A 26,627-nucleotide genomic window follows, 5' to 3' on the forward strand; every position below is an offset into this window, starting at 1 on the left:
AAGTAAAGAAACTTTATTGAAAATTGAAGAAATAAATAAAATTACAAATAAAAGATTGTATGTTTATTTTATTGCTATACTAATATCTATTTTTTTCATGTCCTTTAATTTTAATGATTATTATGTTTTTTAATTTTATACTATTATGCCATATAATGTAGTTATTTATTTATTTATTTACTTTGAGGTGTTAAATTTTATACAAGAATTTACTGACGGAATTTCTTTTTTTTTTTTTTTTTGGAACTACAGTCTGTCTCATTCTCTTTTAGTCACTATCTCTCGTTATTTTGTCCCTTGCTTTCAGTATCACACAGGTAAGTAATATTTTAATATGGCGTTTTAATTTGTAGATGCATGCATATCAATTTTTGAGGTGATAATTTTTTCTATTTGTAGAAATTTTGTAACATCTCTCATTGTTCTCTGGGTGCAAATTTTATGTTGTGCACTTGGAGAACTAATGGGAAATGCTGCTGGAATTTTTACAAATATATGACATGTCATTATCTGTCTGTTATTGGTAGAGATGATACAATTCTAATTGGGTTAGGGCCTTACCTTTCAACGCATGATTGGGTATATGATGTAATTTTGATATATGACATATCATTACTAATATTCACTTAATTATTACACAGCTATTAGGAAAATGGGATCAGATCGGAGATGGATGTATGCTAGGTTAAAAGATGGTCTATTGACCTCAGAATTCATAGAAGGTATTGAACAATTCATAACATTTGCTAAGCAACATCCAGAGTGGATGGATGGGGATAAACTGAAGTGTCCATGTAATCATCGAAAGTGTCAGAATCATAATTATGCTGATGAGAATACAATTCGGTTACATTTGATGAAGCATGGATTTGTGCCATATTATTATAAATGGATTCTACATGGGGAACCCCGCACAAGTAATATTGATAGTCAAAATATAAATGTTATGATAGCGGAGTCTGTTCAAGAGGTTGATAATAGCACAAGCAATACCTATGAGCAAATGGTAATGGATGCAGCAGGTCCTGATTTCTTTCAGGATGTAATGGAGGAGCCTCCAAATCCATCAGCTCAAAAATTGTATGACATGTTGCAAGCTGTTAATCAAGAGGTGTGGCCAGGTTGTGAAAGCCATTCGCAGCTCTCAGTTGTTGCAAGGATGTTGAATATCAAGGCAGAACATCATTTGTCAGAAAGGTGTTTTGATGACATTTGTCAACTTATGAAAGAGGTGTTACCGGATGAAAATTTAATGACTGAAAACTTTTACAGTACGAAGAAGTTGGTTCAAGCATTGGGCCTACCTGTTGAGAAGATTCATTGTTGTACTAATGGATGTATGTTATATTGGGCTGAAGATAGTGAGTTAACGAATTGCAAATTTTGTGACCATCCACGGTTCAAACGACATAGTCGAGGCTCTTCTAATTTTCAAACCAATGTGCCACATAAGAAAATGTACTACTTTCCTCTCACATAGAGATTGCAAAGATTATATGCTTCGAATGCAACAGCAAAAGAAATGAGATGGCATGCTGAGCATGACCATGAAGATGGGGTAATGTGTCATTGTTCAGATGCAACTACATGGAAGCATTTTAATAAAACACATCCTTCATTTCTTCTTGAGGTTCGAAATGTAAGGCTAGGACTGTGCACCGATGGGTTTCAACCATTCGGTCAGTCTGGACAACAATATTCATCTTGGCCAGTCATTGTCACTCCTTACAATTTGCCTCCTTGGTTATGTATGAAGGAAGAGTATATGTTCCTAACGGTAATAGTTCCTGGTCCGAGAAACCCAAAAGACAAATTGGATGTGTACTTACAGCCCCTTATTGCAGAGTTGAAACAGTTGTGGGAAGTTGGAGTTGAGACATATGATGCATCAAAGAAGAATAATTTTAATATGAGGGTTGCGTTATTATGGACAATAAGTGATTTCCCTGCATATTCAATGTTATCCGGTTGGAGCACATCAGGCAAGACTGCTTGTCCATATTGTAGGGACGATTCAGATGCATTCACATTGACAAAGGGTGGTAAACAATCATGGTTTGACAATCACCGTAAATTCTTACCAGCTAACCATCCTTTCAGACGGAATAAAATTGCTTTTAGAAAGAACAAGACAGTTACAAAAAGTGCTCCCCCCATTCTATCTGGTGAGGAAATTTTAGAACAAATAGAACATCTAGGATTAATGTGTGTCACAGATATGGGTGCAGATGAGAATAACAGTTGCAAAGCAAAAAACACGGGTTGGAAGAGACGGAGCATTTTTTGGGATTTGCCATATTTGAGTACTAACATGCTTCGCCACAACCTGGATGTCATGCATATAGAGAAAAATGTATTTGAAAATATTTTTAATACTGTGATGAATGTTGAAGGGAAGACGAAGGACAATGCAAAATCAAGGGAAGATTTGAAAGAGTTTTGTCACCGACCTGAGTTAGAGAGGGATATGGCAACAGGAAAGTATCCTAAAGCATGTTACACATTAGACAAACAATCAAAAGCAGTGTTGTGTGAATGGCTTAAAAATCTTAGATTCCCAGATGGTTATGTGTCAAACATGGGTAGGTGTATAGACATGCGAAAACTAAAGTTGTTTGGGATGAAAAGCCATGATTGTCATGTCTTTATGCAAAGATTACTCCCAATAGCATTTAGGGAATTGCTTCCAAAAAATGTGTGGCAAGCATTGACCGAATTGAGCAATTTCTTTAGAGAGTTAACTTCAACAACACTTAGAGAAGAAGCCATGTTACAGCTCAATGAAGAGATTCCTATTATATTATGTAAACTAGAGCGTATATTCCCTTCAAGTTTCTTTGACTCCATGGAACATCTCCCAGTGCATTTGGCTTATGAAGCATGGATTGCTGGTCCTGTGCAATATCGGTGGATGTATCCATTTGAGAGGTAACTAGTTTAATGTATTGTTGTATACTATCATTACATGGAGAAATAAAAACTTTGTTGTGACTAAATAGTAAATGGTACAGGTACCTTAGGAAGTTAAAAAATAATGTGAAAAATAAAGCCAAAGTGGAAGGTTCCATATGCAATGCATACTTAGTTGAAGAAGCATCGTCATTCTGCGCTCATTATTTTAAACCCCATGTCAACACAAGGCATCGAAAGGTTCCACGCAATGATGATACAGTCAAACATATGGATGAACATCTAGGGAATCTATCAATTTTCACTCATTCCGGTAGGCCACTGGGAAAAGGAAAGGTTAGATATCTCATAGAACAAGAATTTCAAGCAGCACAAATGTACATCTTGTTGAATTGTATAGAAGTAAAACCGTACATTGAGTAAGTATTTCTAATATTCAATTATTATAATTGTTGCAATGCCATTATTGATTCCAAACATTTAATTAACTATTTTCATTGTGTGCAGCATTTTTGTTAATGAGTTACACATGGCCAATCCAAATATCAATGATAAACAAGTTGATGAGAAACTAGAGCGTGAATTTGACAAGTGGTTCAATAAATATGTTCACAATCCCTCCAACAATATATCAAGCCAGTTTTTAAAGGATCTATCAAAGGGTCCATTAAGAAGTGTTATGTCCTACAATAGTTATGTAGTTAATGGTTACAAATTTCACACTAAAAGTCATGGTTCGCATAGGGCAACGATGAACAGTGGGGTATGTATCAAGGGGACTAATTACAGTACTAATGAAAGTGACTACTATGGACAATTAATTGAAGTGCTACGATTGGAGTACCCTGGATTACCAATCAAAAGAACTGTATTGTTTAAATGTGATTGGTTTGATCCAACACCAAATGTAGGAACAAAGATTCATCCAAAATATAAACTTGTGGATATTAATCATAAAAGATCCTTCAATAGGTATGAATCATTTGTTCTTGCTATCCAAGCTGCTCAGGTGAATTATTCCATATATCCAAGCTTAAAGCGTGACAAGGATGATTGGTGGGCCGTGTTCAAAATCAAAGCGAGATCTGTTATTGATCTTCCTGAGCAAGTGAATGTGACAACCCCCCCTGCACGGGAAGAACCATTTCAAGAAGATGAAATGGAAGTCCCTTTGATTCAAATTGATGATGATGATGATCAACAACAATATTTGAATGATCAAAATGGTGTACTAGTTGAAATTAATGAAGAGGATGTTGAAGATGAAGAAGAGCTTGAGTTGGACTCAGAAAGCGATGAGGAATGCGATGATGTATATGATAGTGATACTAATTAGAATTAGGTATTTCTCTTAATGAATTTATATTTCTAAACTTGAAGTATAAATTCTAACTATTGGAAAATTTCATCTATATTATGTATCATAAGTTGAATGAAGCTAACTTGTTAATACAATTATTTATGCAGGATGTGAGGCAACGGTCGCAGGGGAGGTTTGTTGGGTCATTCACAGTCAAGGCAGTTACCTGTGCAGGATGAGTCTAATGATCATCTAGACCAATCTACACAGGGTCAGCCTCAGGTTCCTTCACGATCCACTGGGAGGTCGACACCAGATCCGGAGGGGTCTACTGCTTCAACACAGCATCGAGCTACACCTCCACCTCCACCGCCACCACCTATTACCCCATCTTTTGAGCCTGCAATTGGATCAACCTCTGGTCATGAAGGTCATTCAGTTGGGGCAGCACCAATATCATCAATGGATGGCCTATCACTCACTACATTTGGAAGAAAGAAAAGAATAAAGCTCATTAATGGCACGTAAGTATTAAAAATTAATTAACTTTATCTATGATTTGGTATTACATATCATTGGCAATTGAAGTACCATGTTTCTACATTTACATAAAATCAATATATTTGCTGTCTTTCTTTTGTACAGGTTACATCCATCTGAGGAATGTGCTAAGAAGATGAAGAATATCTTCAAGGAGAGGATGGACCCAGAGGGCACCTTTGTTGGAAAACTATCACTTTGAAACAAAAGAGTTTCTTGGGATGAATTTGTGTAATAAAATAAATATTTAAATATAATTATCTATCAGATAACTAATTTGCATAGTTTATGAAACCTCAAAAAAGAATGTTACAAACAAATATCATTTAAGTGATGAGAATTTGTGAATTAATGTAAAAGAACACAATTGAAGTATATTAATGCTTAAATGTTCTATGTACAGCTTGTGTGTTGAGGATGTTGAAAATATATATTGTTGTGAGTTGTTGTAGTTGGGGTGGATGTTATTTGTTGTTGAGAATATATGAAGTATTTTTAACAGGTGCAATTAATACCTAATAACTAAGCTGGATTGTCCAAAATTAAGGGGAAATGCTGTCAATTTTTTTCTAAAATATTATCATACTAATACAACTGTCTTAATTTTTATTTGTTTTATAACAGAAATACTTTGATTGGCAAGAGGTGACTCCACTGGTAAAGGAAGCTTGGAGGCGTAAGGCTGCAGAGCGCTACAAGGCGCTAATGTGCAATGTCAGGAAAGGAAAATCCAAGGTCATCGTGCCTAATAGTACAATACAAAAATGGAAGGAGGCATAGAGTAGCCCAGAGTTTAAAGCCAAGAGCCATCAGTTCACTGCTAACATTGTAGTGAGATAGGGGAGTTAGGCGGGCATCTCTAGACACACAGGGGGTTCAGTTTCACATGCTACTCACGCAGATAGAATGGTAATGATTTCATATTTACTGGTTTTGTTATTGTCTGTCTACATATTAGTAGCAAATAATTGAACATTATTATAAACATCACTAAAATCATTATATCTTTTCAGGAAGCCAAGCTTGGCCGAAGACCTTTTCCTTATGAACTTTTCCATAAGACCCACACTAGGAAAGGCACCTCCGATATGGTTGATTCACGAGCGCAATCAATTAAGGTAAGTGAACAAGTATTTTATGTCTTTCAATTATACGAAAAAAATGAATAAGTGAGTTTGTTTATTCAATTGCCAAGAAAAATAAATTTAAAATATGTGCATTAACTTATGCAGGATGCATTTTTGGCGCTTAAGGAGCAGTCGTCTCAACCACAAGAGGGGTGCAATGACCCTCCTATTGTAGATGAGGTCGCACTATATTATCAAGTTGTGGGGGGGGGAGAAAAAGAAGAGGGTTTATGGCATTGGATCTCAAGCATCAATTTTTTACCCTAGCTCATCACATGGATCATCTTCTACTGCATCCTACTGCGCTCAGTCGGAAGCAATGGAGGAAGAGATTCAACAATTGCATCGATCGTTGTAACGCTAAAGGATTGTTTGGCTATAATGGAGGAGAGAGACCGACAATTCAAGCTCATGATAGAAGAGAGATATAGACAACGTGAGCAGAACCTTGGAGGAGCGCATGCAACAAATGATGCAAAACATGATGGCACAAATGATGCAGAGTACGCGATTTCTGACCCCAACTCGGATGCGACTCATCGGGATGATGGTAGAGAGAGGCGATAGTGGTGATGAGTGATGATCTTGTTAATGACAAGTAGCTTGTTTTTTTGTTATTATGATATTTTATTTTTCCATACAAGACATTATTGTCATAACCCTTCACTGTCATATTTATATATAATATTGGTGATATTTGATATTTGTGACTGATATTGTAAATATTATGATATTGAGCATTTAAAATTAATATTATATTATATGCTTCAATACAGAAATAATATATTAAATAAAAAATAAAAATTTTCTACTAGTAATTTGAAACGGATTAAAAGCGAATTTTTCCGTTTCTAATCCAATAACACAAGGATCGGTTTGAACTTAGAAACCGATTTGAAAGCAATTTCTGTTTCAAAAAATTGAAACCAAAATATCCGTTTTTAAATTAAAACGGAATTTGAAACCGAATATATGTGGTTTCTAAATTTGAAACGGAATAGTGGTTTGAAAATAGCTTCAGAATTTGAAACGGACGCCATTTTCCGTTTCAAATTTATTTAGAAACTTGCGGATTTAAAACTGAATATTTTGGTTTCAAATCGGTTTCTAAATGTATTTAGAAACCGATTTTCACTGATTTGAAACCGAATATTCGGTTTCAAATCTCCTTTTTTCTTGTAGTGTTAAGACGAGGAGGAGAGCGAGGAGGAGCCTAAGGGAGAGAGAAAGACTGAGCGAAATGTAGAACAGGCTGGGGGTGATCCTTCAGCCAAATGACTTGTATTTTATTTTGATATGAAATGAAATCTCTTTTGTTCAATTTCTTGATGAGCTCGAAAGTATCTAAATTGCATGAATGCTTAATTGCTTGAACGTATTGGGACATTTAACTTAATCAGCGATTATTAATCTAAGTATAAGAGGTCGGAAGAACATTATAACCATGAGATCGGCTTGGGCCGAAACCAAATACCGGATAGAACTTAGATCATTAAAATTGGAAACTTGATTTGAATACTTAAGATTGGAAACACCATTAAGTCTGACTAAAACCTTAACATTATTAAACGATTATCCCCAATATTTATAAAAGAGAGATCGGAAATAAGACTGGATGGCACGGAGACTTGATGTTGGTTTGATTTTCTTTGACGAGAGATCGAAAATATGATTGACTGGCGAGGAGACTTGATATTGGTTTGAGAGATCGAAACTGAGGTTGAACGACATGGAGACTGAAGGAACAGAAGCGTGAAAAACAGAAGTTTATACCATTGAATTCAAAATTTTTCACCTAGGTCACATGCATCATGCAAGATTTATTTTTATCTATTTGATTTCAATGATAAATAACATATTAAAACTCTTTTAATATGTTTTTGGATCTGTATTTTCCATTTAAGATTTTAAAATTAATCAGATTAATTTTAGAACCCTAGATTAAATCAAGAACAAACACACTAACCTCTTGATGCACTGCAGTGTATTTGCGCCTTTGAGATTCATCTTCAGGACACCAAATATTGTCCCTCTAGCTTGTCCACACCAAGAACACCTATGGCAACCTTTGAATAGCTTCTAAAGCTTTTTCTATTAATTAGAAAATCAAGTTCTGCCTTTTAAAAGATTAAAGATGTAAACAGGACATTAGAAACGATTTCTAGTATTTTTAATTCAAGAAATTGATGGCTAATCTTTTTGAATTGATGAGAGATGAAGAAGAAGAGATGGAGAGCCTCAAAATGGCGTGATAAAGGAGGAGTGGCTGTTGGTTGTCATATTTTTAATTCATAACAACACTTATATAGCTAGGTCAACACATTAAACCCTTGCCACATGTCACCCTTTGATTAGCTCTAGGTTTAAGTGACCCAATCACATTGTGCCAAGTATCAAACCCATATTTAATCTTAATTTTAATCATCTTACATGATTAAAAAACATTTGGCAAGCTTATGTATAATCCCATGTGTCACCATCTCATGGTGCCACGTGTCACCATGTGAAATGACCAAAATGCCCCTGTGTCTTAATTTTGAGTTCTCAACCCAAAATAATTATTTCTCTTCTTCTAATTAATTTACATCAAATATAAATTAATTAATTAATCTTTATTAATTAATTTCTCATTAATTAAATTCATATTTAAACACTTTAAATATAAATTTAACTTATACTATATATCCAATAATCTAGATTTGGTTTCAAGTCATGCTAGGGACTTTGCAATCTAATTGCAAACTAAACCTATTTAATTAATCAATTAAACTCTTTAATTAATTAATTAAATCATATTTAATTAGGTGATAACTTGTGTATGTGTATGACTTACTAGGCTCATCACTAATTGGCAATGAGATATGATATCAACTCTTAATCATTAGAACTCTTTCTTACCATAAATGATTTCTCTAAATCATTTTATGTACCTCATAGATCATGGTTAACACCTAGCATAGTATGCGATGGCTACCCAATTAGTAATAAGATTTACCTTAAATGAACCTATAATCATATGTTACCATGCATTAGAATCTCTCTGTTACAAAATCCCAACTCAAGCTGGAGTTATGGTTTATGTCAAACTCCATTTGCTATGAATATTATGTTCTCTTTTAATTCCAGTTCTTGATTAAAAAGATTTTTCTCATCAGAAACTATCTGTCCTGGCCAGGAACTTAAAACATCAAGAACAATTAAATGAACATAGGATTTTATCTCTATTTACTTAGAGGAACATATTCCATCTTGATTAACACCTACCTCCATATATAACTAGTAGGAGCCAACACATGCCCATATACCTATGCACAGTACAAGTATGAAAGCAGTATCAAACTCAAACTACCTATATATAAGATAACTGTGCTATCTCATGTTTAAAGATTATATGCACTGATATGATTTATGACAATGCATTGACAAGAGTAAACTCCATGTGCTTGTCATAAGTGTCACTGGTTCGGCCTACTTATAATGTATAAGTGCCTATCATGTTTGTTATATGGCATGAAACTCACCATTCCATCTTATTTATATCTCATATAAATAACTTGGGAACAAACATGAATACAATCTTTCTAGATAAGTCATGTCCTTATTATGAAGTATCCTCGATTGTGAACCTATTTATGATACTTTGTACTATAAATAATGTCACTCATATTCTTAACAACTTAAGAATAGAATTTCTAACAAAATATCTATGGACCTTTTCTATTACACATAAATATCTTATGTAAACAGAAAAGTGAAAATGCCTTTTATTAATAAAAACATGTACAAGATACATACTAAATGATATGCTCTAGGGCATACTACTAACAATCTCCCATTAGCACTAGAGCCATTCATTACAATATCTTAGACCCATCTTCTCAAGATGTCGGTCTAGCTGAGTCTGTGACATAGGCTTAGTGAATGGATCAGCTGGATTTTCAGCTGATGCTATTTTCTGCATGGTTATATCGCCTTGCCCAACTATTTTTCTGATAATATGGTAGCGCCTTTCTATGTGTTTGGATTTTTGGTGAGACCTTAGTTCCTTAGCTTATATGACAGCTCCATTGTTGTCACAGTGTAGTGGAACTGCTGACTCAATGGAAGGAACTACTATAAGTTCTGTCATGAACTTCTTTATCCAAACAACTTCCTTTGTAGCATCTGATGCAGCAATATACTCAGCCTCTGTAGTGGAATCTACAGTCGTGCTCTATTTGGAACTCTTCCAACTGACTGCACCTCCATTACAAATGAACACATATCCAGAGGTAGACTTTCTATCATCAATATCTGATTGGAAATCAGAATCAGTATAACCATCCAATTGCAAGTCTCCACCTCCATAGATCAAGAATAAATCCTCAGTTCTTCTCAAGTACTTAAGGATATTTTTGACAGCTATCCAGTGTTCCAAACCTAGATTGGATTGATACCTGCTAGTCAAACTAACAGCATATGCGATATCCGGCCTAGTACACAACATTGCATACATTAAACTTCCAATAGCCGAAGCATATGGAATCCTGGCCATTTTATCTCTTTCTTCAGGTGTCTTTGGAGATACCTCTTTAGAAAGATGGATACCATGTCTCACTGGTAACAATCCTATCTTGGAATCAAGCATGTTAAACCTCTTTAACACCTTTTCCAAGTATAGACTTTGGGATAAACCAATTATTCTTTTCGCTCTATCTCTATAGATGCGAATCTCAAGAATATAGGTTGCCTCCCCTAAGTCTTTCATGGAGAATGTATTTGACAACCATACCTTTACAGTTGTCAATATAACTGTGTCATTGCCCATCAACAGTATGTCATCCACATATAAGACAAGGAAAGTGATAGCACTGTCACTAACCTTCTTATATACACATGGCTCATCCTCATTTTTGATAAAACCAAAGGATTTAATGGCTCCATCAAAATGAATGTTCCAACTCCTCGAAGGTTGTTTCAACCCATAAATGGATCGCTTTAGCTTGCATACCTTGGAACCATCTTAGGATGCAAAACCCCTAGGTTGTTCCATGAAAATGTTTTCTTCAATGTATCCATTGAGAAAAGCTATTTTGACATCCATTTGCCAAATCTCATAATCATAGTATGCAGCTATTGCTAATAGAATCCTAATTGATTTAAGCATCGCAACAGGTGAGAAAGTCTCCTCATAGTCGATTCCTTGCCTTTGGTGAAACCCTTTCGCTACTAGCCTTGCCTTATAAGTCTTTACATTTCCATCAGAACCAATTTTCTTTTTGAAAACCCATTTGTTCTCTATAGATACAATACCTTCAGGTGGGTCAACAAGATACCAAACTTGATTCTTATACATGGAATCAATCTCGGATTTCATAGCATCAATCCATTTTGAAGAGTCTATATCTGATATAGCTTCTTCATAGGTAAGTGGATCATCTCCATGATCTAATTCTTCATGAGTAGACAACTCTTGTTCTTCTTCATGAAGGAAACCATATCTCACTGGTGGGTCAGATACCCTGGTTGCTCTACGAGGAACAGCTGTAGATGTTTCATCAACGGGTGTAGGTTGACTAAATGGATCTATATCCATCTGATTTGTTGGTTGATCAGAATTCTCCAATTCCAACTCTATTTCCCTTCCTTTGCCTCCTTCCTGGACAAACTTTTGTTCAAGAAATGTGGCATCTCTACTTATCACAACCTTTTGTGAAGTAGGCAAATAAAAATAATATCCAAAACTATCTTTTGGATATATAACAAATCGACCCTTTTCTGATCTGGTCTCCAATTTATCAGTGTTCAGCTTTTTGATATAAGCTGGATAACCCCAAATCTTAACATGCTTAAGACTTGGTTTTCTTCCATGCCATATCTCATAAGGTGTGGAAGAAACTGATTTTTATGGAATCCTATTCAGAATATACAAAGCTGATTCTAATGCAAATCCCCAAAAGGAGATTGGCATATCAGTATAGCTCATCATACTACGTACCATATCCAATAAGGTATGATTTCTCCTTTTAGATACACCATTCAGCTGTGGCGTTCCTGGAGGAGTCAGCTAGGAAAAATGCCATGCTCTCTCAAATATTCATCAAATTCAATACTCAAATATTCACCTCCACGATCTGATCGAAGAGCTTTAATACTCTTTCCTGTTTGATTTTTTACTTCAGATTTAAATTCTTTGAACTTTTCAAAGGATTCATGTTTGTATTTCATCAAATACAAATATCCAAACCTTGATTTATCATCAGTAAAGGTAATGAAATAATGAAAACAGTCTCTAGCCATTTTCTTAAATAGACCACATACATCACTATGTATTAGCCCTAAAATATTTTCAGCTCTTAGCCCTTGTCCAACAAAGGGTGATCTAGTCATTTTGCCCTGAAGGCATGATTCACAAGTTGGAGCAGGCTCAGAGCCCAATGAGGATAGAATCCCCATTTTCTCCAATTTTGTAATCCTATCTTCTACAACATGACATAACCTTAAGTACCAAATATATTTTGAACTTGAGTTGATTTTCACTATTGCATTCATTTAGATCACTTGCATTCATTTTGTGTTCATCATTATTATCCAAATAATAAAGACCATCATTCATATAACCCGAACCAATATATTTATTTCCAAAATAAATATTGCAAACATTATCTGTGAACTGAAATTCATAGCCATTTCTAGTCAAACTAGATATAGAAATGATATTCTTAAAAGCATCAGGTACATATAAAATATTATCCAAACGCAAAATATGTCCAAACATGTAAAAAGATTTAGATCCTTTGGCTAAAGCTTCAACAGTTGAGCCATTGCCAATCCGGACTCTAACATCTTGAGAACGCAAGCTGCTACTATTTGCTAGTTCCTGTATATCATTAGAAATGTCAGAACTGGCACCAGTATCTAAAACCCAAGCTGAAGATGAACTATGAGTATCATCAGAATCTAAATAACAAGATATGGACATACCTTCCAAAGGTGTATCCTTATTGTCCTTTAGAGAAGTAAGATACTCTGGGCAGTTCCTTTTTCAGTGCCCATCCTTCTGGCAGTGGAAACACTTTCCTTTGCCTCCATCAGCTTTAGTTTTCCCTTTCTGTTTAGCTATTTTCTTGGAAGGACCAGGAATCTGAGGTTTCTTTTTCTTATTGCCCTTCTTCTTGTTGGACTTTCCAGTAGAAGAAGATGCAATCAAAGCTACCTCTTTTCTTTTATTGCCCAGCATATTCTTTTGGGCAATAACCAGCATGTTGAGTAAACCAGCTAAGGTGCATTCCTGTTTAGTCATATGAAAATTTGTCACAAAATTTCCAAAAGAATTAGGAAGGGACTGATGGATCAAATCCATCTGAAGTTGGAAATCCATGTTGAAATCAAAATGTTCCAACTGCTTAATCAGCCAAATCATCTTATGGACATGATCCCCAACATTTTGTCCCTCAGACATCCTCATGTGGAACAACTGCCTAGATATCTCATACCTAGCATTCCTGCTATGATCACCATACAACTCTTGTAGGTGAAGGAGGATCTCACTCGCACTCTACATGTTCTCATGCTGCTTCTGTAACTCATTACTCATGGAAGCAAGCATGTAACACTTAGCTCTCATATCATGCTCCTTCCACTTGTCCAAAGTTTCATGTTCCTCTTGAGTGGCCTCTGGAGGTAAGGGACCAGGAACATTTGAATCTAGAACATATCCTATATGTTCAAGGTTCAGGACAAGTTTCAAATTTTTTAGCCAATCAAAGAGATTAGGTCCTGTCAACCTATTGCGATCAAGTATGCTTGCAAGGATATTGGATGGTGGTGGTTGTTCTGTGCTCATTATTATCAGAAAATTAACTGCAGAAAATAATCAGATTAATTAGTAAATGTATCATGTAATTAACCAAAATAATTATGGTCTTTTAATCAAATTGGTCCTCCCACTAACTTAGCGAATCCTACACTTCCAAAGTAGAAAACGGAAATCCTAGTTGGATGGATTTCTAGTGGGTGATTGAATTCTTATAATTCTATTGATCATCCTCAGGTACATCCGTTATTGGAATTACAATAAACTATAAGTGAGCAACTCCTTACCCATCACATCTCATGTGAGGTTCAATCCTTTACCTAGCCCCTAATGCTCAAAATCTCAGGTACATCCATTATTGACTTATCTTGCATTAGTTAAGTTGATCCCATTGAGCCAGTAATTATGCAAATAATTTTAATGTCCTCAGGTACATCCAATATTGGACACCAAACCATTTACATATTTACAACATCTCATGCTTAACAATTATTCTTAAGAAAATCTCTTAAATTAATTGCATCTTATGCAACTATTTAAAATTTCTTAAAATAATTGCCCCAATGGAGGGCTTATGTTATAATTACTTTAATTATAGCATTTCCAACTTAATCATTTGTTTGGAAGATTTTATGGTCATCCTAATTACTATTTAGGTCTCACTATGCACATTATCCATTTAGCATGCATATATCATATAATTACATACATTCCCATACATCTCATGCAATCATGGATAAGCAGTAAATATGGTATGATCATGGACTTTCTAAGAGATTCAATTCTGAGCCACCAAGAATTGAATCAGGGCATTCTTAGGTGCATTTCATTCATTCATTTTACAAGAGTTGCTAAAGGAGTACATAATCAATACTTGATCTTGAATTCCTCCCACTGGTCCCACCAATGCTCTTGACCTCCTTGAACTTCTTGCAATCCAATTACATAGTAATCCTTGGCATATCAAGGCGAATTTACAAGAACTTAAATAAATGAAATTACAACCCAAAAATTATTACAAACTTAATAATACATGCCCAAAATAAATTAAAATAAATTAATTAATTTACAATCCCAAAGAAGCATAAAAGAAATAAATCCAATCACATTGGTCTTTTATAGTCCATGATCATCTATCATGCATATTACTATTTAACAATTAAATAAAACACACATACTTAAATTAAATTGAATATCTCATATTCAACTTAAAAATCCAGATTTGAATATGATTCAAATAAATTTAAAAATTTAGATTTGAATATCATTCAAACAAATTTAAAAATTTATATTTGAATCACATTCAAACAATCTTAAAAATTCAGATTTGAATCACATTCAAACATTTTTTAAAAAATCAGATCTGAATATTATTTAATGAACTTTAAAAATTCAGATTTGAATATGATTCAAACAACTTTAAAAATTCAGATTTGAATCACATTCAAACAACTTTTAAAATTCTGATTTGAATCATAATTTAATTGTGTGATTAAAACTACTAATTAAACACTTTAATTAGTCAAATAATAGGCCTTAGATCATACAACAATTGCATAATTAAAAGCTAAACCTTGAACCACCCATGAAAGCCAAAACATGCGCACCATTGATGGTGTTTTTCAAGCATGCCGCCACACCTCCATTGCAACCAGCAATGGATAAATCATCTCATGATCAAAACACACAATTAAATCATATAATCAACAATCTAAATAGCAAATATAGTGGCTCTGATACCAATTGAAGGAATAAAAGCGTGAAAAACAGAAGTTTATACCATTGAATTCAAAATTTTCACCTAGGGTCACATGCATCATGCAAGATTTATTTTATCTATTTGATTTCAATGATAAACAATATATTAAAACTCTTTTAATATATTTTTGGATCTGTATTTGCCATTTAAGATTTTAAAATTAATCAGATTAATTTTAAAACCCTAGATTAAATCAAGAACAAACACACTAACCTCTTGATGCACTGCAGTGTATTTGCGCCTTTGAGATTCGTCTTCAGGACACCAAATGTTGTCCCTCTAGCTTGTCCACACCAAGAACACCTATGGCAGCCCTTGAATAGCTTCTAAAGCTTTTTCTATTAATTAGAAAATCAAGTTCTGCCTTTTAAAAGATTAAAGATGTAAACAGGACACTAGAAATGATTTCTAGTATTTTTAATTCAAGAGATTGATGGCCAATTTTTTTGAATTGATGAGAGATGGAGAAGAAGAGATGGAGAGCCTCAAAATGGCGTGATAAAGGAGGAGTGGCTGCTGGTTGTCATATTTTTAATTCATAACAACACTTATATAGCTAGGTCAACACATTAAACCCTTGCCACATGTCACCCTTTGATTAGTTCTAGGTTTAAGTGACCCAATCATATTGTGCCATGTGTCAAACCTATATTTAATCTTAATTTTAATCATCTTACATGATTAAAAAATATTTGGCAAGCTTATGTATAATCCCATATGTCACCATCTCATGGTGTGTCACACCTTACCCCTCTGTAAGGCATAACATGATCCCGTAGAATACCTAATGAACTACCGAACTTCACCTATCGATAACTCATTAAGTACCCTACAAGGGATTTTAAAACAATTTTCTTATCTTTGACAAGTGGTGAGCATTTCTAATAAGTATTTAAAACATTTAGTTAAAATTAAAACTAGTTAATATTTTTGGTCCATTTTAGTTTTCCGCAAATTCTGTAAAAATTTTGACAGAGTTTCCTCTGTATTTTGAGAAAACCGTTCTTCGAATACCTGTAAAAAGCACTTCTAAAAGTTTTTCTCAACCACTACTTCAAATTCATACTCAATCTCAACCAATTCTCAAAATTCACAAGTTCAAAAATTCTCAAAATACTGTCCATCAATATCATTTATTCATATTCCATTCAAGATAAACAATTTATATATTCATCATACTAAAATTTACATTCAAAAAGTCCAAATTAAAATTTATTACAACTTTTATATAAACTTTGTACAAGCTGCTCAAGACCCATGTACATGTCCATACATTTATGTGCAATATATACATCAAAAGAAATATTTACAGTTAGGGTATAAATTATACCCGAAAACTTTAGGCTGGTAGCTTCTCACACCTCAGCAGCTCAGTCTGCTGCTCCTCTAGTCTCTGTATCTGCGACAGCAATAAAAGCTATCGCTGAGTACTAGGACTCAGTGGTGCACAATATACTAAAATAATCTTTATGCAAAACTTAAAGCACATTAATTCAAAAATTTGACTAAACATGAAAATTAAATACAATCATGCATTGTAAGATTTTACATGTAAACCAAGTTTATTTCAAAGTATCAAAACACATTTCATAAAACCCACAGTTAGATCATGCCATTCGAAACAAATGGAATCTCAATAGCCAGAGGCTAAAGAGAAATCATATCACAAGGCTAGCTAGCTCAAATATATGGATATCCATTCACATCCTCTTCTACTGGCACACCTCAACACTTCTCCAGAGAAGGAATCAAAATTCAAAACAAATTACCCCCACTAGTCGTGCTAGTGAGGTGTTCAAATATATGGTCATGATACTGTGGTTTCAAAACTTATCTTAACAATTTGCTAAACATTGTCATTTCAAATATACATAATAAATTTCAACAATTTAGATCAAACATCATAAGAATGCCATAATCCAATATTTCACATTATTCAAAACGATATGCAAAAGATGATTATAAAAGTATATGTTGTGCACAAACCTCAAACGAGTCGCCTGTTGGCCTTAACTCGACTCCTCGGGTTCTGTCCCGGTATTCTTTTCCACTGAAACACGAAATTTTCTAATGTTTCAATACTAAAACTTAAAATAAATCCAAAATAAACTTAACTTCACATTTATCTAGCTCTAACGTGTTAAATTCGACGTTCTCGAAATTTTGTGTTTCGGGTTACTATTCACTACACTATTCAAGCCAAATTATTGACTTTCTAAGGCTTAATGGGTATGGGAACTCCAACTTCACCCACATACCACATTTTGGTCACCAAACTTGTTGGTTTTGGTCATTTGTTTAAAGCTTAGGTCATTTTGGCAAAATTGCCAATTTTCGGTTTTGGTTCTCCGAAGTTGTACTGTTCCATTGGTCGATCTACTGTTGGAATTTGACAAAACTTCCTTCATAGAAAATGTTCCTTATTGTCTTAAGTGTATTCTCATTTTTGGATCACCCCAATCGGAGTTTTTTAGCTCAAGTTATGGCCAAAATAAGTTTACTGTTCATATGTACTGTTCATACTGAGATTTTAGTGCTGGCAGATTTTTAGTCCAACTTTGGTTAATAATTTGACCAAGTTAAGTTCATAATTTGGTCTCACTTTCTTCATATGAAATGTTATACTATGTCTTAGGTTTCCATCGGTTCAAGAATCACCTAAATCCGAGTTTTCTAGAGAGAGTTATAGCCATCCAAACATTGCTGCTCAATGAAAATTCTGCAGAATCTCAGTACAGTAAATTTAACTTTGGTCAATGATTTGAATGAGTTAATGGCCTAATTTGGGTTGGTGTTCTTCATGAAAGTTTTAGGTCTATATCATATCTAATTGCTGGTAAAATTTCAGGTCAATTTGACCTACCTAGCTCGAGTTATGACCAAATGAACAGTTACTGTTCATTTGGTCAATTTGGTGCAGTGGCAGCCAGCAATCAATTCACTTTGGTCAATTGTTTCACCAAGTTTTGGTCAGTTTTTGGCCATGGTTCCTTAATGAAAATTGTGCTCTTTTATGTCTATTTTCATCTCCAATTGGTGGCATATCAATTGGGCTTGTAAAATTTGAGTTTTGGTCCTTCAAAATGGGTTTGGTCATGCTGCCAGCAGCATGACCATTTACCTCCGAATTTAGTTTTCATTCCTATCATTCCCACACAAGTTATTTGGTCATAATTGACCATTATTTCACTTCACAATAGGTCCAACATGTCATTTATGCATTTCTCCAAATTTTGGTTCATAAACCCTAGCATTGAAACCCTAATCTCACTAACTCTTGCATTTAACTACTTCTAATGATTTTAATGTTAATCATTTAACTAAGTAAGGTTTCTAAACTCATTCAATTGCATCATATTCATGCAAACCATACTCCTCTCAAGCTGCCCCAAAATTCAGTTTGTTCTTCCCCACATTTTTTTTTTCATTTTAAGGTTATTTACAAGCTCTTAATGCCATATAAACACTAATTAAACAAAGAAAAATTAAGGCTTGTATTACCAACCTTGAGCAGAATTTTCTTCCTCCTTTTCTTCAAATTTTCCTTCTTTCTTTCTTGCTCAATCCTCTTCTCAAGTTGCCTAGATAAGCTTTAACTATGGTGGCTAATTTTTCTATGGTGAAATTAGGGATTTGATCAAGCTCAAAATGAGCTTTAATGGAGGTTTTGGGTGAGGGAGAGGGTGAGGGAGAGAGAGTCACGTTTTTTATGAAGAAGATGACTTTATTATATTTTTTTTTTCTTTTCTTTTATGTCTTAGGAAGACCAAAATTCCCAAATTAATAAAATAAATCAATTAAGCCTTTATGACATCATGCATGATGTCATCACTTTGACTTTTCCATCTTCTTTCTTTTTTTTTTTTCTATTAGTTCTTTAATTTAATTCTCAATTCCGAAATTTTCTTTTCTCCGATTTTATTTGACAGTTAGGTCAGGAGTCAGCTCTCGGGGTCAATTGACCAAATCGCCCCTCGCCGGTTCATCCCGGTTTGCAAATAATCCAATATTTCTTCCGGCTCCCTGACCTAATTATTTGACTGACTTAACAGTTCTTTTTTGTGATTTTCTCTTTTCCACTGTGTCCATAAGGGTCCTAAGGACCGCAGCGTCACTTTTTACGGTTCAAAATTTGAGTTTAAAACGACTTCGATGCGTTCAGGAGGTCACTCATCATTTGTGACTCTCGACTCGTTTAACCTCTTATGTTCTGTTTTTCTTATTTATAGTTAACTAATTAAACATTACTAATTATTTGTGTTTATGGCTTCTCATGTTGTCTTAAGTGTGGCCCTAATCCCATTAATTGTCCGGACCGACACCGGTCACCGGAACAGTGAAATCTACCAGGCTATGCAACGGGGGTGTTACATGGTGCCACGTGTCACCCTGTGAAATGACCAAAATGCTCTTATGTCTTAATTTTGAGTTCTCAACCCAAAATAATTATTTCTCTTCTTTTAATTAATTTATATCAAATTAATTAATCTTTATTAATTAATTTCTCATTAATTAAATTCATATTTAAACACTTTAAATATAAATTTAACTTATACTATACATCCAATAATCTAGATTTGGTTTCAAGTCATGCTAGGGATTTTGCAATCTAATTGAAAACCAAACATATTTAATTAATCAACTAAACTGTTTAATTAATTAATTAAATCATATTTAATTAGGTGATAACTTGTGTATGTGTATGACTTACTAGGCTCATCACTAATTGGCAATGAGATATGATATCAACTCTTAATATCATCAGAACTCTTTCTTACCATAAATGATTTCTCTAAATCATTTTATGCACCTCATAGACCATGGTTAACACCTAGCATAGCATGCCATGGCTACCCAATTAGCAATAAAGTTTACCTTAAATGAACCTATAATCATATGTTACCATGCACTAGAATCTCTCTATTACAAAATTCCAACTAAAGCTGGAGTCATGGTTTATGTCAAACTCCATTTGCTATAAATATTATGTTCTCTTTTAATTCCAGTTATTAATTAAAAAGATTTTTCTCATCAGAAACTCTTTTCTGAATAAATCTTTCTGTCCTGGCCAGGAACTTGAAACATCAAGAACAATTAAATGAACATAGGATTTTATCTCTATTTACTTAGAGGAACAGATTCCATCTTAATTAACACCTACCTCCATATATAACTAGTAGGAGCCAACACATGCTCATATACCCATACACAATACAAGTATGAAAGCAGTATCAAACTCAAACTACCTATATATAAGATAACTGTGCTATCTCATGTCTAAAGATTATATGCACTGATATGATTTATGACAATGTATTGACAAGAGTAAACTCCATGTGCTTGTCATAAGTGTCACTGGTTCGACCTACTTATAATGTATAAGTGCCTATCATGTTTGTTATATGGCATGAAACTCACAATTCCATCTTATTTATATCTCATACAAATAACTTGGGAACAAACATGAATACAATCTTTCTGGATAAGTCATGTCTTTATTATGAAGTATCCTCGATTGTGAACCTATTTATGATACTTTGTACTATAAATACTGTCACTCATATTCTTAATAACTTAAGAATAGAATTTCTAATAAAATATCAATGAACCTTTTCTATTACACATAAATATCTTATGTAAACGGAAAAGTGGAAATGTCTTTTATTAATAAAAACATGTACAAGATACATACTAAATGATATGCTCTAGGGCATACTAAATGGGCCTTAGAGTTGGGTTGAGAAATTGTTAGACTTACTATAGACTTCGGGAGCTTTAGGCTGACCCAGGTCCTAGTGTCGGTCCAGTCCATAGATTAAATGATGACAAAAAATTCTCACCTGTTTCCGCATTGCATTTATCAATCTCACAGAGCTTTTCTCACAAAATTAATGATCTTGCTATTGCTTCTTCTTCTTCTCCTCCCATGCTTTGGTTCACACCCATCCATGCCTAGCGAGCACACAGATAATTATTTGGCCGAACGTGCCGGACATGGCACTCACTCGAGTGAACAACCGTCCGATGAAGTGTATTTGTTAGATCGGAAGGTTGTCAATCCTTGCGGTCAAGTTGGCCTGTACTTCTTGACGGAGAGCCTTCGGGTGGGTCCGCCGTTGATAACTGCGTACGTACCAGGACCGCCATGCATGGAAGGGAAATAAATGTGGAAAATTATTGAATAGTTTCATTTCCAGAATTTATAAAAAAAATTATTTTTTTTTCTATAAATATAGAATATATTATTTTTTAAAATTACATAACTTATCAATAATTGTCCAATTATACCTATATAACAATAAAATATATAATTAATCTTTTTTATTTATAATTTCTTTAAATTATTTTTAAAACATATTTTCACATTGATATGGTGCATTTAAAATAAACAATTTTAAAATGCTTTTCAATAAAATTAAATCTTAATAAATAAAAATAAAGCCCTCATTTTTATTAATTAAATTAATTTTATTCATAATAGTATAACAGTCATTTAAAGTAGTAAGTGAAATAATCAAAATCTGTTTATTAATAATATTAATTATAATTCATTAATAATATGAATAATTTATAATATTTTTGTCGATCAATATTTTTAAATAAAAAAAATTATATTTAATTTAATTTGATTGGATAACCGTTGATTGAGATATGCGAAACTATATAATAAAATTCAATTGAATTCTCTCCCCATGTCCTCAAACTTTTCTTAGTAAGGGCAGCTTCATAAAAAAAACAAGAATTTTAAATGGTCAGTGGTAGTAATTATATTGATTTAATGAGGGCAATTGTACAAAAGGAAAATATTAAATAAAAATTTAATGAAGAGGTGCGTTAGTGGGTGCCCCATTTTAAATTCTCACAGAATATTTATTAAGAATATCTAATTTATAATAATTATTAATATATTAAAATTTAATAAAAATTAAAATTAAAATTATAAAAATAAAAATAAAAATATTTATTTAATATAAAAAATAATTATTTTATTCCCATCCTATTTCATATAAACAAACGCAGTCCATATACTGTTTTATTATTGGTGCTGTGACTGCCATATATTCACATGCCAAAAATCAGACCCAATGCTAAAACTTGCGGTGGTGGGCTGCTGAAACAGTAAACACATGGACCAGTATATTTTTCAATAATTCATGCTGTGTATATTTATCATCAATAATAATAATAATTAAATATATTGATTGATATGAATATTGTATTTTGTCATTACGATAAATTTAAAAAATATACTATAATTAGCGTTTGAAAGCTCTAATGATTACATATTATTTTTGAAAGCTTTGTATATTATTTTTTTTATTATAGTGAAATTATTTTTATTATTTTATATGTGATTGTAAGTTTTATAATCAAATTATATAGATTTTGTGTTCATAATTTTTTTTTTATATTATACAATTATTAGATAGTATGTGAATTAAATTTAAGTGTCTACTTTAATAATTATCTTAATTTAATAAAGTCCTTTTTTTATTTGTTAAATCTCTTTTAAATTTAAGCTTAATACTTTGTTATAATATTCCATCATGATAGTATATATTAAATTGAATTTATTAAACACCTCAATTTATTGAGCTTTCAATCCATCTATCATGGATCCAAGATGCATCAGATAAGATCTATCTATTGATCTCATCCTATATTTTATATTTTAAATTGACAACAAATGAAAAATAAATAGAAACTAAGCACCGTAAGCATCCGAGGACAACCTAGGATTTGGGTGCACCGTCAAGGGCTGAGAACGTTGTAAGGTTAGTCCATAAGCTTCTTCCATGTTCAAATCTGCAGGCTTCAACCCATCTGCCAAATCCCATTCAAATGCATGCACTAGAGTTCCCACCAACAGATGAACCATGCGCAAAGCCATGCTTATTCCTGCACATATTCTACGTCCTGCACCAAACGTTATAAGCTCAAAATCATTTCCCTTCACGTCAACACCTGCATTTTCTCCTCCGGCCAGAAATCTTTCGGGCTTAAACTTTAGTGGGTCGGCCCATATAGTTGGATCTCGGGCTATCGCCCAGATGTTCACCAAAAGAGTTGAGTTCTTGGGAATGTGGTAGCCGTTTATTTCACAACTATTGGCTGCAATCCGTGGAAGAGATAATGGCGTTGCTGGGTGAAGCCGGAAAGTTTCTTTGACTATTGCTTGGAGATAGGTGAGTTGGGCTAGGTCAGATTCGGTAACGAGACGTTCTCGGCCGATAACCGAGTCGAGCTCTTGTTGGACTTTGGCCAGGACACGTGGGTGCCGAATGAGTTCAGCAATAGCCCATTCCACTGTGCTGGCAGACGTATCGGTGCCTGCTGTAAACATGTTCTGCAACCACAAACACAATGCAAATCCATATGTGGATTATAGAAAATAAAACTCATATTAATAATTTTCTATATTTGAATCAAAGCTTATAACGCTGCCTTGTAAGATAGAGAAAGTATACCAAAAGTAACGCTTTGATTTCAGTATCAGTAGGTTTCAGACCATCACTATCACCTTCTTCTTTCAACGAAATTAACGTGCTCAACATGTTGTGCATTTCAGCACCATTAAAACCATTAATCTTGTGGTCCTCCACAATCTCTGTCAAGAAAGCATCAAATCTGCGATGGAGCTTCTTCATTTTGGCTGCCACCCCTTGTAAGTCCAGCCACTCCAATGCTGGAACAAAGTCACTGATATTGAAAACTCCCGACAACACCATCAGCTCCCTAACCATCGATTGGAAGTCGACTGCCTTTTGATCACGACCACCGCTACCGTCACCGACCACTCTTCTGCCTAGCATCACTCGTCCAATGGTATTGGTGGTGCATACGTTAAGCAGTTGTCCCAAGTTTACTGCTTCTGTTGGGCTCGCTCTCGCCAGTGCTCTAGTGAGCGCTGCCACTTCTTCCTGCATTATAGTCACCTAGAAATGTCAAACTTACTAAAAGCGAGGAATTACCATGTGCTTCTGAGCACATACTCTTCCTATGTATAAAATTATGGATCGCACATTAGTGTTCCCAGGTGTATTGGGGATTCCCGAGTTCCGTAATTAATGTAGTAAGCATGCAGCTAGGACTAGGATGTAATAATAATAATTAACCTGTCTAACATGTCTAAAATCATCCAAGGCCTTGCCGGAGAAGAGATGGACAGAGCTGATCTTCCTAAGCATGCGCCACCGAGGACCATAGGGTGCAAACACAAGGTCTTGGTAATTATAAGCAACATATTTCGCACCGGAATTAGGTGGCCGGCTGGAGAAATTAGCATCATGAGCCTTCAAGAACTGGGCAGCGACGGAGGCTGAGGCAGCCACAACAACATCGACAAGTCCCATCCGAAGGTGCATGAGAGGTCCATATTTCTGAGCCAAGGCTGCCATGGAGTGGTGAGGCTTGGGGCCCAAGTGTGGTAAGTTTCCAACAAGAGGCCATGGCTTGGGGCCTGGCGGTAGACGGTGGGAGGTGCGGAGGTTGAGGAAGCAGAGATACAAGAAGATGGCCAAGGCTATGAAGTACAAGACTAGAGGAGACATTTTACTTTCTTGGAGGTGTGTTTCGTAGAGTTGCATATAAAGCCGGGAAGGGAAGTAGGTAGCGTTAGAAGAGGGAAGAGAGCAAAGGTGGAGAGAGAAATTCATTATAAAATTTTATTTTAATTAATTAAAATTTTTAAGTGTTAAACTAAAATTTTAATCGAACAAGTAGATAAAAACAATTTAAAATTTAATTATTTTCACATTATTTAAATTAAAAATTTATAAATTAAAATATTTTATTATTGTGCACATAATTTACTCACTAATATCAAGAATTTTTTTTTTTTAACAAAAATCATCTAATAAGCTCATCGATTTGACTAATCTTAATTCACGTAAGACAGTCCCATAAAAAGAGAAAGTATTTTCTTTTAAATTTATAAAGATGTTTCATACCCAAAATAAAGCCTGATACCTCTAATTAAGAAAAAAAAAAAAACTTTTATCATCTCATCTCATCCATTGTAATAATATTAAAAAATATTTTATTTATATAAAAATTATGAATATTCAATCCATAAAAATTATATATTATTTGTATTTATAAGATGTATTATTATTTTAATTAAAATAGTAATTATTGATTGATTGAATGGAGGTGTAACAACCTAAAAAAAGAAAAGAAAAAAGGAAAAGGGTGATGGGACTTGGTGAGTAACGGTGGATTCCACTGTCACCTTATTAAAAAAAAAAAATTTCAAAACAAAAATCGGGAGGACCCCCCTCCCAAAATTTCTCTCCTCTCCTCTCCTCCCCTCTCTTCTTCTTCTTTCCCTCTCCGGTGACAGGCCGGCTACCTCCCAAGCGGCTCTCCACTCACCAGCGACGTCACCAGTGGTGGCAGCAGCCCAAAATCCCGCCAACAGTAGAGAGAGAAAAAAAAAAAGGATCCCAAACTTTGAATGCTTGTATCCGACGATCCCAACATCCGATTGGAGTGATTCCAGCGGCTATGAACTTCTAAGAGTGAGCCCTTTCAGATGAGACCAGCCTCGCCGAATTTGGTGGCCGTTTCCGGCGCCGGCGAGGAAGGAGAAAATCATTTTTTTTTTTTTACTTTCTGATAAGATTTCCGACAATCCGACCGATGGATCGACAATCCAATACCACTTATGGACTCAGGAGGAGGAGAGGAATATTTTGGTGTAACCAGTTTCGGCAGATGTTACCTGCGACCGATGGCCGACCATCGTGCGCGGTGGTTTCGACGGTAGCTCCGGTGAGCTTTGGGGATGATTCAACTTCCAGATACTTTCTCATAAATTTTTTGAATTTTTAAGACACAGATAAGCTTCGGATGAGATTATTTTTATTATTTCTCTGTCTGTGGAGCATAAATGCAGTGTTTCTTAAACAGAAAAAATTTGAGAAAAATTTTAAGAAAAATATATGATGAAAGTAAAATTATTTGGAGATATTCTATGGCGTTTGTTGAATTTTTGAGTGATTGTAGAATATTTTTGAAAAATATAGATGGATTTTAGTTAGATTTTTAGCATATGGGCATATAAGATTATTTGAAATTAAGATATTTAAATTTTATATGATTGGTTGAAGCTTGAGGATGAAGGTTTAAATATATAAATATTGAATTGGGTTGAATTAAGAATATGTTAGCTGTTGAAAACTTATGAAATTGAGT

General features: G+C 34.2%; 3 protein-coding genes and 1 long non-coding RNA gene across 4 annotated transcripts; 3 read left to right on the top strand and 1 right to left on the bottom strand.

Moving 5' to 3' along the window:
- Positions 1-652: 652 nt before the first annotated feature.
- Positions 653-1,480, top strand: LOC131177703 (uncharacterized). The gene has a single exon (XM_058142811.1). The coding sequence runs from the start codon at positions 653-655 to the stop codon at positions 1,478-1,480; it is 828 nt and encodes a 275-aa protein (XP_057998794.1).
- LOC110655968 (uncharacterized) lies at positions 949-4,251 on the top strand. The gene is made up of 2 exons (XM_058142800.1): positions 949-2,928; positions 3,012-4,251. Exons 1-2 carry the CDS (start codon positions 1,523-1,525, stop codon positions 3,331-3,333), a joined length of 1,728 nt encoding a protein of 575 aa, XP_057998783.1. The 5' UTR covers positions 949-1,522; the 3' UTR covers positions 3,334-4,251.
- A 1,352-nt stretch (positions 4,252-5,603) lies between these two features.
- LOC110655997 (uncharacterized) lies at positions 5,604-6,091 on the top strand. The gene is made up of 3 exons (XR_009147017.1): positions 5,604-5,659; positions 5,764-5,868; positions 5,983-6,091. It is a non-coding gene; the product is annotated as an uncharacterized LOC110655997 (long non-coding RNA).
- A 16,888-nt stretch (positions 6,092-22,979) lies between these two features.
- LOC131177679 (flavonoid 3'-monooxygenase-like) lies at positions 22,980-25,018 on the bottom strand. Its single transcript, XM_058142787.1, has 3 exons — positions 24,548-25,018; positions 23,900-24,352; positions 22,980-23,778 (listed from the first exon to the last, which is right to left on the bottom strand). Exons 1-3 carry the CDS (start codon positions 25,016-25,018, stop codon positions 23,137-23,139), a joined length of 1,566 nt encoding a protein of 521 aa, XP_057998770.1. The 3' UTR covers positions 22,980-23,136.
- Positions 25,019-26,627: the final 1,609 nt, after the last annotated feature.

Source organism: Hevea brasiliensis, unplaced genomic scaffold (assembly GCF_030052815.1).
Source record: "Hevea brasiliensis isolate MT/VB/25A 57/8 unplaced genomic scaffold, ASM3005281v1 Scaf7, whole genome shotgun sequence".
Taxonomy (NCBI): Eukaryota; Viridiplantae; Streptophyta; class Magnoliopsida; order Malpighiales; family Euphorbiaceae; genus Hevea; species Hevea brasiliensis.

Coding starts and splice junctions, on each gene's coding strand:
- LOC131177703 (XM_058142811.1), top strand. CDS start 653: ATGGGATCAGATCGGAGATGGATGTATGCTAGGTTAAAAGATGGTCTA.
- LOC110655968 (XM_058142800.1), top strand. CDS start 1,523: ATGAGATGGCATGCTGAGCATGACCATGAAGATGGGGTAATGTGTCAT. Junction 2,929..3,011: donor TGGATGTATCCATTTGAGAG/GTAACTAGTTTA, acceptor TAAATGGTACAG/GTACCTTAGGAAGTTAAAAA.
- LOC131177679 (XM_058142787.1), bottom strand. CDS start 25,018: ATGCAACTCTACGAAACACACCTCCAAGAAAGTAAAATGTCTCCTCTA. Junction 24,353..24,547: donor ATTTTAGACATGTTAGACAG/GTTAATTATTAT, acceptor ACTATAATGCAG/GAAGAAGTGGCAGCGCTCAC. Junction 23,779..23,899: donor AAATCAAAGCGTTACTTTTG/GTATACTTTCTC, acceptor TTGTGGTTGCAG/AACATGTTTACAGCAGGCAC.